At 33.3% G+C, this 19,250-nt stretch overlaps 2 protein-coding genes across 2 annotated transcripts in view; both read left to right on the top strand.

The window, feature by feature from the left end:
* robo1 (roundabout guidance receptor 1) overlaps positions 1–928 on the top strand; it is an 824,247-nt gene extending 823,319 nt beyond the window's left edge. Inside the window, exons 18-19 of the mRNA XM_085956945.1 lie at positions 393–552; positions 925–928. Coding sequence (XP_085813071.1) covers positions 393–552; positions 925–928 — 164 coding nt within the window. The remainder of the gene's footprint in view (positions 1–392; positions 553–924) is intronic.
* Positions 929–1,020: 92 nt separating this feature from the next.
* LOC147065188 (uncharacterized) lies at positions 1,021–8,960 on the top strand. The gene is made up of 8 exons (XM_085956944.1): positions 1,021–1,137; positions 1,376–1,977; positions 2,718–2,916; positions 4,907–5,110; positions 6,044–6,154; positions 7,246–7,461; positions 7,537–7,720; positions 8,781–8,960. Exons 1-8 carry the CDS (start codon positions 1,021–1,023, stop codon positions 8,897–8,899), a joined length of 1,752 nt encoding a protein of 583 aa, XP_085813070.1. The 3' UTR covers positions 8,900–8,960.
* The last annotated feature ends 10,290 nt before the right edge of the window (positions 8,961–19,250 follow it).

The following is a 19,250-nucleotide window of genomic DNA, read 5'->3' as shown; positions in this document are numbered from 1 at the left end:
ACAATACATATATTTATTATTAATGTCAACCAGGTCCGGTCCTAATAAGATCATATGGGCCTCATTAGAGTAGAGGTTTAAATTAACAGTTTTTTTTTTACGTGAAATAGATGTCAGCCACTTGCTCAACCTATTAGGTCCATACTCTGACTCATACACAAATTTAAAAACAATATGTGTACACTTGCCAGACCCAGGATTCGAATCTGGGACCCACAACACTATAGGCCGATGCTTAGCCGTGCGGCTATCGTGGGTGCAATTATTAATGTCTCACAATATAAAATATTTTAAAAGTCAACCGACCGCTGATTCCTAAACCAGCATGCTTGATTATGTAAAGTTACAAAGTAATGCATTGCTAAAATGAGTCTTTTTATATGTTAACACAGGTCTCCAAAATCCTACAGCGGACTCCGCGAATTCGGAATACGCTGAAGTGAACATGACCACTTTTTTCCAAGGAGGGCCCGTCAATGGACCTCAAGGAAGAGTTGCACCTCCAGAGCCGTATGCCACCACTACACTCTGCGTTCAGCCTAACGGACCTAGGTCACTTGTTGTGAGTATCCCAACTATTTCCTATTCCTAATTCTTTGCCAAATTTTTTTCTTCTAATTTGCCAGCATCTTCACTTATTTATATATTATTTTGTTAGATATCAGAAACCCTCGATTTGAAGAAGGGAACAGGGAAGGTGTATGTTTTCCTGAATTATCCACATCACATGTCTAATTTAGGTCCTTTGTCATATTTATATTTTGGACATAGTCACATGCGCTACATAGTATATTATTCGTCATATCAGAAATAAAACTTATTATGTGCAATAGTATCTTATTGGATAATGAGTTTTACGTCTAATACAATGATATAACTCCTTAAGTAGGTATCTACTATTATGTCTGTGCCTGTTTTTTGCAGATAGTTTTAATTTTTAGAGAGAATGACATGAGTTTAAAACATGCTTACCATAGGTCACTCAACTGAAATTGCTTACTTATTTGATTTCAGGACAACATGAATTCTGATGATTCTTGCGTCAAATCGGCTGTCAGCCCTTCATCTTCAGAATACACCGATAATGAGCTTCTAATATCTTCGCATCAACATTCAACACACCATCTAATTCCAATGGTAAACTTTCATTACAATGTTTTTTGCTGGTTAATTGGAAGCCCTTATTATAATAGCTTCGAAATACTTCTCAATATCAACAATAAAAATTGGTTGTGCGCTATAGGGCTCAGGTATAAAAATTTGTTTTAATTGTAATCTTATTATTGTTGTTGGATCTAGACCAAATTCAATGTATGATGATTGATGGTAATGGCTTCTAAATAATCACTTTCTCCTTAATTCCTTGTCATTTCAGAATCGCAATCCAAATCATCTGACAAATCAGCAATACCACGACCGAATACCGATCAATCACTACCCTGACAGAGCGGTGCAGCCGACATCGCTGCCTTATGATAATCAAAAATTATCGCATTGCCGACAGCAACCGTATCAAGTCGAAAACGCAAACTTCTCCCAGCAAAACACGGGCACTTACAACTCGTCAAACTCTGGAAATTACGCCGATATCCCGTTTCAGAACGGAGAGTATTCCAATTCGCCGCACGAAAGCTTCGTTAGCCGAGAGAACAACTGTTATGAAAGATCCACGCAAGCCAATTTGGGAAACTTCGTGTCACATCCTAATTTGGATGCCCAAAGAGGTAACTTTGTGCATGATCCACACGGCAGAGGCAACTTCAGTCATCCTAATTTGGACTCGAGTCGAGGCGTATTCGCCGGCAGAAATTATCCTGGAAACCCGTGCAATTATGCCAACCATTATTCCGATAGTTCCGTTCTCGAAGGAAGAGAGGGTGACATGCATCGGAAAGACAGCAGAAAGTGCGACATTAATTTGAGAGATATTTTACCATCACCGCCTGAACAGCCGTATGGAAGTTGCGGAGACTACAGGTGAGTTAAGCAAATTGATAATTTTATGTACTATTAAAACTATCTTCATGTACAATCAAAATTCTTGTTTATCGTGCTCTGTTGTAAGATGTCATGATAATTCAATAACAAAAATCAAAAACCATTTCTTATGAATACCATTTACATATTGTAAAACTTAAAGCATCACCAAACCAAAAAACATATACCTTTCTAAATAAATACATAAAACAAAATCTTTTCCAAAAAATGGCCAAATCATCTTTTAATTTGGCTCATTTAGACAAGTCACTGCGGATGATTATCCGTAGTGAATTGAACGCAAGCATTCACTTTTTGTTTACACGTGTCACCGAAAGTGAAATACTCAATTCAGTCCAAAATGGCATCAAGTGAAATTGCGGTGCAGGTTGGAATTCAAACAATTTGCAACTATCACATGTTATATGAATGCAGAAATTTCGACAGAAAGAGGAATAGATCATGTGGAATATGATGACAGTACTCAGGGGCGCGTCCTTAGCATGGACAGCGGCATTTTTGGAATCATCCGTAGTGATCAAAAAATGATCAAAAAGTAGATCCGGCTTAACTTCATTCATTTTTGATTCCGGATGATCACTATAATTCGTTGATGAATGTGCGTTTTACACAGGTCACTGGGGATGATCACTCCGTGATGATCGTCAAAAGTCAATCATATAAACGGCGTTTTAGTGATACATGAATTAATATTATATTGTCTTTGTTTAATTTTACAGGCCTCGAAATATTCCAGGGACTCCGTCTGTATCATTGCAAAACCAATCTGCCAACATAACAATCAGGTCAAACCCTATTCCACTGACTCCGCTGGCTTCTAAGAGGCAAGGCTCTGGAGACCTGGTATCTGAAAACAATCGCGAGGACAACCAGCAACAATATAACTGTAGATTTAATCAACCCCCAGGACCGCCAGCAGTAAGTTGAGCAATTTGTTACATTTGTAATGAAACATGATTCAATTATGACAAGAGTCTAATGGAAAATAGCAATCATTCAAGAACAGACCTCTAAAATGGTAGACATCCGCTTTGCATGGTCATACAATATTTTATTTCAACTGGCATTTACGTGTGGTAACAATCTTTTATTAACCTTATTCTACAATTGAGGATACTATTTCCAAACCCGACTCATTCCAATATTGTCTAAAAATGAACCTTGAATATCATTTTGTAAAGAAAAATACATTTTAAAAGAATTTTTAGGTAGCAACCTCAAACCCGGCTTTTCCCGGTTTGAAAAACTTTCAAACATGGCTTATTCCACAATCATTTAGTTTCAAAGACGCATTGTTTCACGTTAGCCAATGGGAGCTCAGCTTTAGGGTCACCTGGTTAATAGTGGCCGGTACAATTATCATGACAATAATTATTGTGTTGTGACCGCTCCTCATATAATTCACTTTTTAATTTGTTTTTTGATTAATTGAAGCAGTTATTTGTATAAATAAACATAATGGACGTTACTGTTTCATCTGTTATAGCATTTAGAACTATGAAAAGGGACAGGAAACCAGAAAAATGGCTAAGAAATGAAGCCAAAAAAACTTCAGTGTTTACCTAAAAGTCACAGTAAATGTCATCAATTTTATTTTATTTTGTTGTTTAATTAATTTTTCTGATTGACAAGAGATTTGAATAATAATTGTAACTGGTCATAATTGCTATCCAAACATTGGCTGTAACATTTTAGTGGTACTTATTTCATTTGGTTACATACTTTCATAGGCAGATTAATCCAAATTGTTAATTTTCAAAATTGGCTCATTCCAACTGTCACTTTCAAACTCGGCTTGATCCAAACATCAAATGTAAATAGATTCTTTATTAATATAGAAATGAATAAGTTACCCTTTGTTTTCTATTTTAAATATGCTACACTACAAATTAACTAAAAAATCATACAACTTAGTCTTATATTTGTCCGTATAACAGTTTATTGCATTTTGCGGAAAAATGTAATAAGCCTTTTAATAGACTAATAAAAAAACTAATTTTTATGATTTTTAATTCATTTATGGTGTAGTATATTTAAAATAGAAAACAAAGGGAAACTTATTCATTTCAATATTAATAAAGAATCTATTTACATTTAATGTTTGTATCAGGCCGGGTTAGAAAGTAAAAGTTGGATTGCAGTTGATTCTGCAACAATTTGTATTAATCCGCCTATGCAATCCAATCACATACCATTAAAATGTTAGTCACATGACCTAAAAGGTGAATTATTGGCTAACGTGGAACGAGATGTCTTTGAAATGAAATAATTATGTATTAAACAACAAGTTATACGTTATTTTTATTTGATATTTTGTATGTAATAAAAATTCATTTAAAGTGTACTTTCCTTTACAAAATGTCATTCAAATCATGTTATTCATTTTTCAACGATTTTGGAATGAGCCATGTTTGCACCACTCTCCACTCTAGCTCAATATTAAAGCATACCTATTCTTTTCGGCTATTTAAGTACTTATCAATAGATTGTTGATTGGGTTTCTAGCCCGAAATAGTATAGTTATCAACATCATGTTATGATACGTAGTTTTAAATATCCCCACAGTGAAGTATTGCCAAAGTATTTACCTTTGAACCTGTAGGTATGGGTTGAAACCCTGTTCTGACAAAATCACATACGGTTTTTTTTCAATGTATGTTTGATTCACGGTAAGACGAGTTTGAATGATAACCATTCTTTCCCAAAAAAGTATGTTAATATTCAGTTATATTTTCTACTAATATTTTCATGGTTGTATTATTCTTCTTATTGGGTGTAATTTAATTTCATTCCCCAAAATTGAGACCGTTTTCAAGTCGATTTTCACCTCGCCATCATTTCAACTCGTCCTCTGTTTAATAGTTTAACAATGAGTTAGCCTTAAATTATCATGTTAAATATATTCCAGATCCCTGTCTATCCGCACAACTTCCAAACGGGTGGAACATCTCTGCCGCACCCCCAATCACATTCCAAACAGCAGTTACCCCAAACGCTTCCCTTCGCGCAGCACGGGAATATTAACTATCATCAGCCCGACCAGCTCGATGAGCACAGCCAGGAAGAAATTGAATACCAGGATATTCTGGAACCTGCAGACTGTATATCACAAGTAAATATTTCGATGACATTTTTAAAAATTTTAAATAATTTCTAATTAAAAATTACTGCATTTACCATTTTAATAACTCATAAATAGCAGTGGCGAAGGGTGGAGGTAGGCTGTTAAGATTCGCTATAAATAGTGCACACTAAACTTTTTTAGTCATATGTATTTGTTTTTATTGAACTAAGACTACAATTTACAGATGGTGTTAGTTAGTTTTTAAAAATCAATTAAACCATGCATAAACGAAACCATAATAGTTTTGGTCTAATTTGGGCAATACGACAAAATTGAGTGTACTTTTTCATTCATAGTTATGTGTTTTCGTTGGATTAAAAATACATATTACACATATTGTTGGTTATTTTTTTAAATTCATTAAGCCCTGACTAAACCAAACTATAATAAATAAAGAATATTATTCTATTTATAAAATATTCAAAGTTATGTATGATTTAACTGCATAATTTTAGATATTTTATAGATAGACATGTATTTTTTGACTATTATCTATTATGGCTTGGTTTCTCAGGGCTTAATTGAATTTTAAAAACTAACCAACACTATCTGTAAATTGTAGTATTATTTCAATGAAAACAAATATGTATGTCTGAAAAAGTTAATTGTGCACTGTTTATGGCGGATCTTAACAGCCTACCTCCACCCTTCGCCACTGATAAATAGGTACAGTAAAAACAAAAGAATGATTCCGTTGGCTGATGGTGTGCGTGCGGATGTTTACCCCTACTATTACTACTAATTGCCTGGCAGCCGATGTACTCGTAGCACTGATGATGGTATACGTATTCGTACGCATAAAATCCACGAACCGAATCATTGTTTTGTTTTTACTGTAATTCTCTCTTAATTTATCAAAAGTTCTTTTTGAATAACTGGTGAAAATGATTTCTATAATATGATTAAATGTATTTCTTTAAGGACTGTACATCATCAAACTTAGGCGGCGAAAGTGAAAATAATTGCTTTAGTATCAACGAATATGACTACAGCTGTTCGGGAAGTGATATTGGCAGTAGTTGTGAAGAACAGGTATTTTACTTTATCCATTTCATTTGCAACAAACTTCACACTTGCGGTTTGAGCTCTATGTAGTTCCCAGGGCCGTACAAGCATCTTCCATTAATAAGTTTGAAACCATAGTAGTATGTTAGTAAGTAACCCGAGCGAAAGTGTTAATAGCTGGCTACCATAAGTATTTTCTTTTCAAACAATGAATTCATTACTGCCAACACTGAGAATATTAACATTTATATACATGTCAGGGCAATTGTTTTTCACTTATAAATAATATTATCAGTTTACAAAAAAAAAACCTCAGAAATGTAGACTATAGAAAAAATTCTTGAAAAACAACACATACATAAACCCCTCCAAACCAACCCGCCCCGCACCACATTCGGTCTTAATCAAGCGTACCACGAGGCCCCACGTTTGGATGTGAAGCTTCAGCAATTTTTTACGCCTGGTAATCTCTCAGGAGTATATACCCAAGACTGAAATTGCCACGCTTTCAAGTAAGCTTTGAGACTGAGTTTACTGAGTTGACTTAAGTTAATAAAAAGTGTCACGGAAGAGAAAGGCACTGAGAACTAACAAAAAAGAAGATGAATTTAAATTATAATTAATATACCTAATACAAAAACAAAGCTAAACCATACGAACATACAAAAACTATGTGAAGAGGTCTTCACGTCCGCAATAAGATGCCGCAAATTTTAAAAAAAAAGTTATAAAGTTGGCCTTTGCGGCGACCAGTTCGGACGGCTCAATGGGCCCAACAGCTGGTCAACAGCAGACTTGAGTATTTTCCGGTTTTTTTTGCCGGTTTACAAATCTTAAAGGTTCATGCTGGCATCGTATGCGAGAATGCAATAAACTGAAGTTCAATGCAAAATAAAACGAAAAAAATAAGTGTTCACTATGTTTATAATTATAATAGTATTGTTCATCATCAGTTATATGCAATGAAATGTATACTGTCTCTGATATTGCCAATAAATAGTTTACTAATTTTTAAAATGTGAAATTCACAATATTTACGGCAGCTAGGTAGGTACATCTTTTTTATAAAAACTTATTTATTTGACTGTCATTATTTATATTCTTGTAACATTTTTCAGTTTCATTGCTCTTCCGCGGGTAGAGAGGACAGGACCCCAACGGGCGGATACAATAACGCAACCTTCCCACTAGATCTGACTCCTCAAAACGGCCTATGTCCACAAGATGGAGAATTCCACTTCAAAACAATACCAAACGTCCATTCTCCCGCCCAAAGAAACCCCCGCCCCATGAGCCCCGACTATTCCACGGACTCCAGTCATTTTGACAATGACGCCCAACCAAAAAATCACCACTACAACCAAACCGGTAATAATATTAGTAATAACATGAACGGTAGTTACAATCAGAATGTAAACGGAAGTAACAACCAATGCGGAAGCGGAGGGAGTAGTAACAGGGGGAAGAGTCCGGGTTTCGGATCCGGGAGAGGAAGCAGAAATGGGGGCGGCAGTCATAGATCAAGATCGAGGAGTTCTGAAAGACGCGGTCAGAATACTTCTTCCGGAGAAAGAAAGACAGGGAAATGTATGGGTGAGTGTTTCGTTTTGTTTCAACATATGGACTAGGAGATTTAATTTATAAATATTATTATATTTTTTTCCAAAACTTTTAATGTTGACGCATCTTTTACTGGCATACATTATTAATAATAATATTGTAGTTCTTGTAGTCCAATGCGCAACGCGGTTTTTCACACTGTGCAGTTCAGATTCGATTCCTTGTGAGGTCACAACATATCTATGTTATTAACTAATGTCTGGGTATTTTCGTGATGAGTTTCACAACAGTAATTGGCGCTGTCGTGAGCAGTGTTAAAAAAATGTTTCATATTGCTTAAGAAATTCATGATTACTTGATATCCTTGGTAGGTTACATGTAAATTGAACGTTAAAGATTTCACCGTGGAATAGTTCGCCGTGAGCTTTCTTATCAGAAAAAGATAACCGTATGGCGTATATTATACGGTCTCTAATACTATTAGAGTCAATGTGAACATTAATTCAATTTTCATAGCTGATTTTAGCAAAATTCATGAATTCAAGAATGAAAACCTAACCTAACCTAACCTAACAAATAATCCAGTATATCGGCTATTTTCAAAATTTGTTTGCTACTAGCTTGGTAAAGTGTAAAGTGTAAACTGACAAGAATCGTATTTTATTTAGACATGAATTTTATGTCAGTACTACGACCCAAAGAGGTTGGACGGTCTTTAATATATGGCCATATATTTCCGATACGACATTTCACGGAGAAGTGTGATACGGCGAATAGCATACATATAAGTTTCCGGACACGATCCTTGGTAGCATTCGGGTTGTTCTTTGTTCCACTTCCATTTCCAGCATTTCGGGCTCATTCCAGACATCATTCCAAGAGATTAATGTGGTGAAATCATCTAACCTTATCACATAATCTTTCGATACCTTTATTTCCCCACAAAAGTCTGAAATATTGGAGAATGAAAGAACTCACAGTGTAACAATCCTAATACTGCCAACTATAATAATTAATTGTTTAGAAGAAAAGTATTTCCCCGATTTAAATAGATTAATATATTTAATTTTTAAATGAATCCTTTTCTTTACAGATAAGTCCCGGCAAAACTACCCGCACGGCAATACGCAAATTCCAAATTCCGGTTCGAACCACAGCCAGTTAAATCCTAATTCAATTTTCAATCCAGGAAACCCCATGACGAAGATGTGAAGGACTAATAAGAATCTTTTAAATCTGTGAATAAATAAAGTAATGTGCTATTATAGTTATAACTAATTTATTATCTTTTTGTCTAAATTAACGTATGTATGTATTCCACAGAGTATTTAATACAGTAGAGCTCTACTGATGGAATAAATTTACTGTAGAATCTTTTTCTCATTACATTTCTCTGTGGTTTTATATATTACAATAATAACTATCGTGATGCCATTTTTTTATATGATAACATAATTAATTATATTTTATTGTAATGTCCTTATTTTTGAAACAAAATTAGTAGATTTATAATATATTATTATGTAATCCAATTGTAACGATTTAAAGGTTACAACAGCAATACTTAACAATCAAATGTAAATAACTATTCTTTAGTGAAAAAAATTAAAACTATCGGAAACAGTGGAAAGGTAATCTTCTATATATAAAAATGTATGTTTTGTACTGAAAACAAGTATTTAATAGGGATTATGGCTAGTGTATTAGTTTTATAAGTAATCTCATTCAATAATGTACCGTAGGTGTTATTTTATAATCTCAGCAGACCTATTCTAATATACAGTAAAACCTCGTTAATACAAATTCCATGGGACCGAAAATCGAAAAAAAAAATCGAATTACGAAATGTATGGAGAAAAAATTAAATTTTTTTTTTTTTTGATTTTCATAAATTTCGTTTCCGATCATAGATGTGCCTACCGAAATGGGTCATAAAATGTCAGGATTATTTTTATTAACTTCATAAAATATGTAATTTTTGTGTTTTAAGAAAAGTCTGTCGCAATTTTCAATGATTGGCTCATGAAATAGTGTAATTTATTACGATTTATTGAATACTTTTATATGCCAGGACTCTGAAATCATTTCGAATTACGAAATTTGAATTAAAGGTATGGTTTTATATGAAAATAGTGTTCAAGGAATACTATTTTCAGGTACATAACAGGTTTTTTGGGAAAATTTCGAATTACGTCGAATTTCGAATTATCAGTATTCTTACTACCGAGGTTTTACTGTATCACTTAGGAAAAAAGATATAATTGTGATAAATATATCACATTTATCACTTTACGTATTTTGGCGGTTAATTATGTAAAACAGTTAACCGTCTGAACTGTCAAAAGGTGATATATTTTAACAGCCCTTCGCTTGGCCGTGACAACTTTGAGAATGAGACAGAGTATGTCAATATTACATAATATTGAGAATTGAGACCCAAGATCCGTCGTTAAAATTGTAGGTTATGTCAATCATATCAATACAAAATTCTTGTGTTCGGCTCATTACTGACTAGATGGCGCTGGTTCGGCTATATCCGCTTGTGTTCGGTCTTATCCGCTTGGGTTCGGCATTACGAACATATCCGAATTTGACTGACACGTCTACCAACCTAAATTTTTGCCGTATTACGAATTTGAGACAGCCGCCGCTAACCATTTAGTGTAAAAAGTACCTTCTGTGTTAATTTGGAAGAATGAAAATAACGGAAACGTGCTAAAGTGATAACCGTTAAGAATAAGCCTGCAGGAGATAATATTAACAATGTTACACGTTATACCTACCTACACATAGATCAAACAATATTTTTGTGAACCTTCATGTTATTGTCTTTTGTTCAAATGATTTCGATGTTACACCCAAAACTTTAAAACAGAGGTCTGTAATAATATATTCACCAAAATAACTTTTTATGTTCACATTGAAACAGTACTGAGTGGAGGCTGGTTTCAATTAGCTTCAGAGTCTATGAAAATAATATAATAATATAATTATGTAGTGGTAGACATCATTTGTAATTCATTTCACAACATTCACAACCCACAACTCAGTTATTTTAATTTTGATAAAGACTATTATATTCCACCCACTTCTTACCATTGATTATTATCCTTCCATGGTACTAATAATTGTAATAGTATATTATTAGAAAGTCCTTTAGTGTTATAATAATTGTTGTAAAAATCTAATAATTACTTCAATAAATTAAAAATACTAACTAACTAGACTTGCCATATCAGTGATAAAACAATAAAGTCATTCTGGTTCTAAACTAAAAAAAAATGTTTTTGATGAATATTCTATATAAAATAAGTTTTTGTCAAGTCCTCATTTAGCTGAATTGTTATGGCAACAATTGTCAATGTGCATTTATTAAATAGGAGAAGCTTTAAAATCGACACTGCTTGAATTCAGCTAATATTTGTATGTTCTTACATGAGGCTAGATGAGGCCACTCTGCGGAGTGCAAAATATTGGATGCGTGTGATTGTATCGTCACTAACACTTATCAGTCATTTTTTTATATTAATTTTATTTATCTCAAAACTATTTTAGTACCTAATACTTTAATTAATAATTATTGTGATACCGAAAAATCTAAAGATTTATTTTAGAATACTTTTCCAAGATTTATTTTCGTATCTCAATTACGAAAGGCGTACCCTACTTTTCTTTTAGGCGTCCAACGTGGGGCAAATATTAGAATGACTGCTTGTTTACATGTGGGTCATATCACAAACATACTGTTTTTTACAATACATATGTGCGTTCCGATTCCTGGCATGCACCCAACGTGTTAAGCAAACCGCTAACAACTAATCCTGTTATGATACCCTCCACATTGTGGAGATCATTCTGCTCTACCTATTTTTAGGCCTTTATTGCCCCCAGAAACCTCATGTTTACCTCCTGTTTCCTGACTCCTGCGCATCTATTCTATACACAAGGCTGCTATCGAGGGTAGTTTGTCATATTTATGTATTGAGGTATTATAATTGTTACATTAAGCCGTCTAAACTGCCTAACTGTCTACCTCGCTCTAAAAGTTAACACATCCAAGAGAGATGCTGTTAAAACATAGCGCTTTTTGACAGTTCAGACGGTTAACATATTGTAAGAATTAACCGGCTCAATACATCATAAATATGATAAACTATCCTCGGTAGCCGCCGATAACCGTCTTGTGTTTAGAATAGACCCACTGACCTAGTTATCAATATAAGTTTCCCTAAATAGTGTTCACTTTTATTTTTTAAGTAAATATAACAATTACATTTAAATGTTGTATGATAATTTATATATTTATATTGATTCATTATCCATAAGTATGTTAACTAATATTTATCTGTAAATATTAATTGCCTATTATAATATTATTACCTAATAGTTATGTATTATTTTTAAAACATATTAATATTACCTACTTACATTATATTTTTATTAGCATGCTCAAATAAATCATAACTGTATTATTTTTATGATGAGAAAGTACTTATTTTATCTAAAATAAATCATAAAAGTACATTTATTATGATTTTGATTCATTTTATAAATTTTTCAAACAAAAATAACACCTACTAGAGACAGAAAAGTTTAACGTGAGGCTTGGCGGCGGCGCTCGTTTTGTTTTCAATTTCAAAGTATTTTGGGAGTATTGCCAGGATTGGAAGATATTATTTCCCACTTCCTTAAGGCTATGCATTAGTTGAGGCACGGTCTAAAAAGATCGTCGCTAGGCGATGCGCGGATTGCGGGTGGCGGGTGAAAATGACGCCTGTCAAACGAAATATTAATTGTCATATAAATCCAACATACGTCCATTTTATGTTCTGTTTATTGTTCTATTAGTAACAATAATAATATATTCATTGACATGTTTTCTTTTTAAAGTAAATGGGTAACGTTTTTAGTCATCTTTACACGATTTTAGAATTAATTGACCCGTCGCCATCACGCAGCAAAGTGACGTGTTCCCGGGTCAACATTCTCTCAGTGAATGGCATCGAGTCCAAAATTTCGTCGCGCGTACAGTTGAAAATTATTTGGCGTTTCACTGATGCGTCACCTTAAGGTGATACATCAGTGAAACGGCAAATAATTTTCAACTATAGGAGCGACGAAATTTTGGACTCGCTGCCATTCGGAGAGAGAACGTAGAGCTGGAAACACGTCAATTTGTTTCGTGATGGCGACGGGCGTATTAATTCTTAAATCGTGTAAAGATGACTAAAAACGTTACCCATTTACTTTAAAAAGAAAACATGTCAATGAATATATTATTATTGTTACTGATAGAACAATAAACAGAACATTAAATGGACACATGTTGGATTTATATGACAAATTATATTTCGTTTGATATGCGTCATTTGCACCCGCGACCCGCAATCCGCGCATCGCGTAGCCACGATCTTTTTAGACCGTGCCTCAACTCTCTCAAGACTCTGGCCTTAAATAGGCATATAATTTCGCAAATTTCAAATACAATGATATATATTTTTTCCCAATAACTATAAATTTTATATGGTAACATTAAAATTTCAAGTGTGTTTTGTACCTGTCATCTCGGCAACTCTTTCGATAACGTTGTTGAAGAGCCATATGAGCTTATTTTGTCGTTTTTCTTCTTCACAGTAGGAGATAAGATGACTTATAATATTCCTGCTGTCACCTTTCAAAACTTTTGCCATTATAAACACGTCTAAATGACTGACACCGCGCACTTGTACGAAACGTCAAAGGTTAGGGGAATGAATACTGAAACGCGACAGGAGGGGATTCTAGTTCTTCAAGCCACCGCACATCAACTTAAACTTTTCGCACTCTACATAACTAATTTCAATGAAGTGTGTGGTAAAAATTACATATTGGGTACTTACTTACATCAAATTATATTTTTTTCAGTGAACTATTTATTATGCAAAAAAAAATATTAATACATAAAACAAATCTCCTATAAAATAATAATTAAATCATATCTTTTAGTACCTACATAATTATAAACTACCCATATAAAGTAACTAGATGATAGTAATTTATATTGAAAAGTGTTAGTGATTGTTTTGTAGGTATTTTTAGAGAAATTACTATACTTCTTGATAAATGTTGTATTATAAAATATTGTGTAAGTAGATTTTGTTTATATTCAATTTAATATTAACTTGTTCTGATACTATCAAATAAATTCTTCCAAATGTTGGCCTAATTTTCTATTAACAAAACGAATTTTTGGTATGAAATCATTTTAAATAATTCATTTTCAATACATACATAAATTGCCTACCTACTCAATTATAATTATGTAATATATGAACAGCAGAAATTGTATTTTTTTTATGCAAAAAAAGCTTTTCTACCCATATAATTTTTTTATAAAAGTAATTGAAAATGTCCTAACAATGAAAACTGTCCTATTAAAATATAATTGCGAAAATTGAAAATACAGTACACTTCTGATTATCGTGTACGATACGGTGTATACAACGATATAATAGCTCTAAGGAAAATTCGAACTGACATTAGAAAATCATTAAAAGATTCCTGCAAACAAACCAAAATCATAGATTTTCTTAACTGGATGGCTGCCAATGACGTCTTAAGACGCGAACTTTTCCGTGAACGGAACGCCGCTGCTCATCCAAAAATGACATCTTTGGACATCCCGCTTTAAATGGGATTTTACTACAAAAATCAATTATTTATGTTGAACACACAACGACATATATTGGGAATATCGTCACATACTCAGAATTAAATCAGAATTCGTTTTTACCACTTGAAACGTAAATTGATTTTGTTTTTTTATTTTTGCAATAAAATTCGCGGCGTGCAAGGTACTGCCATACATACACCTACCAGCAGTAAAAAGGTTAATAAATAATGAGTATTAAACATATTAAGATAATTGCCTGCTTTAGAAATGTATAATATTATGTAGTATTTTAAAAAGAAAAAATCCATAGTTAAGATTATCCGTATTCTTCGTTTATCCGTACTGCCTCTCCCTACCATTGGCCTGGATAATCGCGAGTCTGCCATGTATTGAAATGTTTGTTAAGTATTTGTTTCACACTAATTGACAAAATTTACTATGAAAACGAAACATGTCCCTTACATAAATAATTTATGTATGTAAAAGGAATATGGAGAAATGTTTTAAAAATTGAAAAGTGACGCCAACATGCCAAATTAATCCTAATGCATATATTATGGTTAAATGAGAAAAAGAACGAATCAAATTAGAGCTTTTCAATTAATAAATTTCACACAAAAACATAGAAGTTCCCTTTCATAGTGGCCCCAAACTTAACCTTCTTTTAGCTCTCCTGAAAAATAGTGATTTAATGACTTATCGCCTTTTTTGTTTTGCACTTATAGGTATTTTATTTTAAGTTAACAGATCACTAAGTAAATTATAAACAGCATTACTATGTATTCGACTTTCATTAATTTTTTTTGATAGTATCCAGTGTAAAATGTGTTATTATTATTTGTTATATAAATTATATACCGATTGTATGTATGTGTACAGAGCAATGAGGATTACTTGTAGTCTTAAGTTTTTTTGTACGTTTATAAGTAATGAAAAAATGTATTATACTGTCCTAGAGAATGTTATAGAGCATTAATTACAATTCTTTTTGTAATTATATTGGTCCCGGAGGGCTGCATTATGTAAAAGGATTTAAGACATATCTAAATTAAATGAAAAGCAATGTTGAAACATTTATTTTTGTTTTATTTCTCTCTAAAGATATAATTTTCTACCCAAAATTAAAGTAATGTAATACCCCATTTACACATGCATGGATTCACTGTTGACAGTAAGTATTATCGCGGCCATAACAAGAATAATTACAAGATAAAAAGAACTTTTTATACACCACATTTTTAAATTTTCTGTTGAATCATATTATAAACTTGGCAATTCTATTTATTAATAAATACTTTTTTTTGTACTTGATAGAAATACTGAATAAATATTATAGAATATTGAAATGTCATTTTGACATTTCATATTGATTTCCATAGTAACGCACGTATATATTTATAATTTAGTTGCTAGGACCCCCTTAGCGACCGACAATAATAACTTTCCATACAAAACAGAATTAACTGAAAGTGAATTCAATTCTGCTTAAAAATGGCTAAAAGTATTAAAAGAATGCATTGTCGTCGTGTTCTGATATATTCTAAAAGTTTCAAATGTCTAGCTAGTCGGGAAGTTAGTAAAAATTTTCAATCGTCCAATACAAATCTTGGACAAATAAGAAAAAAAATGTACTGGACACACAAGAAAAAATCTGTACCGGACAAACAAGAATACGAGCTAATAAAAACGTGGTAAAATGTATGGGTAAACATGTGTTATCCTGCAGTTGGCAAGATTGCATGCATGATCAAAAAAGTTTGAAAGCTTTTGAATTTTTATGCTACAGTAAAATAGGCGAACCTGCCAGCAAAAAAACGAACTACGAACGAATTTTCAGGTTGACTGATTTTCATTACTTGTCAAATAGTACGAAATAGTACCATACAATGACAACATCGCGTCTCGTTCACTCTTAAAGAATGATTTGTAGAGACAGTCAGCACTTTTACGTGTAAATAGTTATGGTCACAATAGTTTAAAATACTTACTATTGCTGCCAGTAAATCCATGCTCGTGTACAGGCGCTATAATGTTAAGTACAGATATTTGCCATATTTTTATTTGATATAACATCCTTTGATCGCAGACTTTTTGTTTAATTTGCAATATACAAATAGCATATTAAATGAAGTGTTTGGTCACTTAATTTAATATGCCATTTGTACCTATACTTAATAGGTATAGCAAACTAAACAAAGTCTGTGATCAAACGACTATTTTGCAAGCTGTACAAGTTAGCAAACAGACATGCAATGATATTTGCAAACCTGATAATAATTAATAAGTATACTACTATATACTAAGAAAAAACATCTTACAATTTTTGTGCCCTCGGTGGTAAACTGACCTATTCCACATTTATGTAAATTTCAGAGAAATGGGCGTTTCAAATTCAAATATATTAATAAACACACCTTGCCCGCAGTGAATGCATGGAAAACTGTTTATTTTGGAAACTACAGGTTGTAGATCCTATAACACCAGATTATAGAGCCAATTATTTATGACAATGACCTAAACACACCTATCCTCTCCATATTTTTCACACAATAACTTTCAACTAATAAATCTCAAAACAACACTTAAACCCCTTACCCCTTATACTGCTGACAGTACGTATTATCGCGGCCATTACATGAAAATGCATGTGTAAACACGTATTATTGTGCAATTTGCATGAACTTCTGAATGTTGGAATGGTTGAACAATGACTTGAGTTTCCCCGTCTCTACCCGCCATGTATATGCAGCCATGGTTTGTGCACTGCCACCTTCCATGACGCTATAAACGTGTAAAAATGAAAAGATTTTAGTGCCACACTTCCTTGTTGCGAAGCGATGCTGCACGGGACTGATGTATACTTTCCATGCACCTTAATGCTTAAAGAAAGAGTTTTAGAAAATAAAAAGAATCTTGACTTGCTCTGCCGTCATTTATCTTTAATGACATGAAGTGTCCTCTGTACCCATGTACTGAAACTCTGCCAAAACATAGGAGTCAAGAGTTGAAAGGGATGAATCTAAGGAGTAATCGGAATTATTCCATCCTCCATATGACGCAGCAAATTTTTCGAATGCCTCAAAGTTGGCCTTGGTTGATATCAAGTTGGCGTGGCCAATCGGGCACGTGTGTGGATGGACCCTGGCAAACAGCTCCGAACAGTTGGAATTTGTGCAATATCTGCACCTGCGCAGTAGATTGATAGTAGTGAACCTCCCGGAAAAAATTCGAACTACACCACGCAAAGCATTTTGACGTTTCCAATTTTCCACAACCAGTTAAATAGCACCATAAAATGACAACAACGCATCTCGCTTAGGTACGCTTGAAGAATGAGATTAGCGAGAGTTAGGTGTAAACAGTTATTGTCGCAGTAGTTGAATTTACACACTATTGGTACCAGTAAATCCATGCACGTGTACAGGCACTATTAGATCTTTTTACTACAACATAATTAATTTTTTTTAACAAAATGTGGAGTAGACTGATTTTCCACCAAAGAGACATGATATAACAGTTGTGGTAAAGTTGAAGACATTTTAATTTTTATTACAGCGAATGCGGTCACACAAAAATGTATATTTCAATGAACATTATTCTGCAACTGTCAAATATACTAATTAATCAATACTTCAACGATTTCTGGTGTTCTGTTATTATAAGTGAACGAGACGATCTCAATATAATAGCTAATACACCAATCATAAATTTTAAATATGACCCGGAACACGGTGAAGTAAATTTACTGTCCAAGTTTTTATATGATGTACTGGAGCTTGGGTGCCATGGATTCCTTGTTCAAATTGTAAATATATCCATATTTTTTGAAGAGTTTGACGCAAACATTCATAAAATAAATCATAGATTTGGTAAAAAACGAATCATTGTTTTACCATTGAATATTGATGAAAATGAAAATGACAATCATATGATCAGTTTATACAAATTACAAGCTGTCAGTCATCTGCCAGATGTTATACTTTTGAAACCTGTAGTTATTTCAAATAATAAATCAACAGGGAATTACAGTAAAAGTTATGGTGAACTTGAAGCTCTAGTGGAGATTTCAAGCTTGTATGATATTGAAATCTATACTCAAAGGTATATTGGAGCGATGAATAATTCTGATGCCATTTTATTGGAGACGTGGTTTTCTTCTAACTCTTCATTTGAAAGAGGCATCGATTTATTTGCTGATAAAATGGCCGACTTGAAAGGTTTGTAATGAATAGTAACTAATTTTAGTTAAATCCAGTGGCGGCTCGTGGATATTATATCTGGGGGTGCTGCGGTTGATTAAAAATAAAAATAAAATGTTTATTTGGATTATATTTTACTATTAACACCAAAATTATTAAAATTAAATATTATATGTATTTTTATTTCATTATAAAATTGATTCTTGTCTTTTTTTCTTAAAAAAATGTCTATCACCTTTTCGATGTTCTTGACAGCTGTCACGCACATACTCAGAGCCGCTGCACCCACACAGATGCAATGCGAAATACTGCCGGAGTGGCAGTATCAGACCAAGTTTCTAGCTGCGAGCCCTGCTCTCCGCGCCTTTCCTTCGCCCACTCGAGCATGTTCCATCGAAAACGGTACTGCACAAAATCATGCGATGCGTCACTTTCTGATACTAGTACCGCGGTGTATGATATTTATTGGATGTATCGGTGCGCGGACGAGCTTAATAAACGCTTATATAATATTATTATATATTATATAATAATAAATTTATGTATATTATAATATTACATTTTTCTTAATTTGCTTGGGGGTGCTGCAGTTCCGCAGTGCATATAGACGAGCCGCCACTGGTTAAATCTAACTAATCTCGTAAAATTATTGATGTATTTTTTTACAGGAAAACCTCTACGTGTTTCCACATTTAATTATAAGCCATCAAGC

Source organism: Rhyacophila brunnea, unplaced genomic scaffold (genome assembly GCF_057557595.1).
Source record: "Rhyacophila brunnea isolate RB1 unplaced genomic scaffold, BYU_Rbru_1.0 scaffold_6, whole genome shotgun sequence".
NCBI classification, from domain to species: Eukaryota; Metazoa; Arthropoda; class Insecta; order Trichoptera; family Rhyacophilidae; genus Rhyacophila; species Rhyacophila brunnea.
Note: the sequence above shows the minus strand (reverse complement) of the source record. Positions and strands in the feature narration are given on the sequence as shown.

Bases quoted from the DNA above. Each gene is read 5' to 3' on its own strand.
- LOC147065188 (XM_085956944.1), top strand. From the start codon at position 1,021: ATGAATTCTGATGATTCTTGCGTCAAATCGGCTGTCAGCCCTTCATCT. The intron at 1,978-2,717 runs GTGAGTTAAGCA...TTAATTTTACAG, and splicing joins GGAAGTTGCGGAGACTACAG to GCCTCGAAATATTCCAGGGA. The intron at 7,462-7,536 runs GCCCAACCAAAA...AGTTACAATCAG, and splicing joins CCAGTCATTTTGACAATGAC to AATGTAAACGGAAGTAACAA.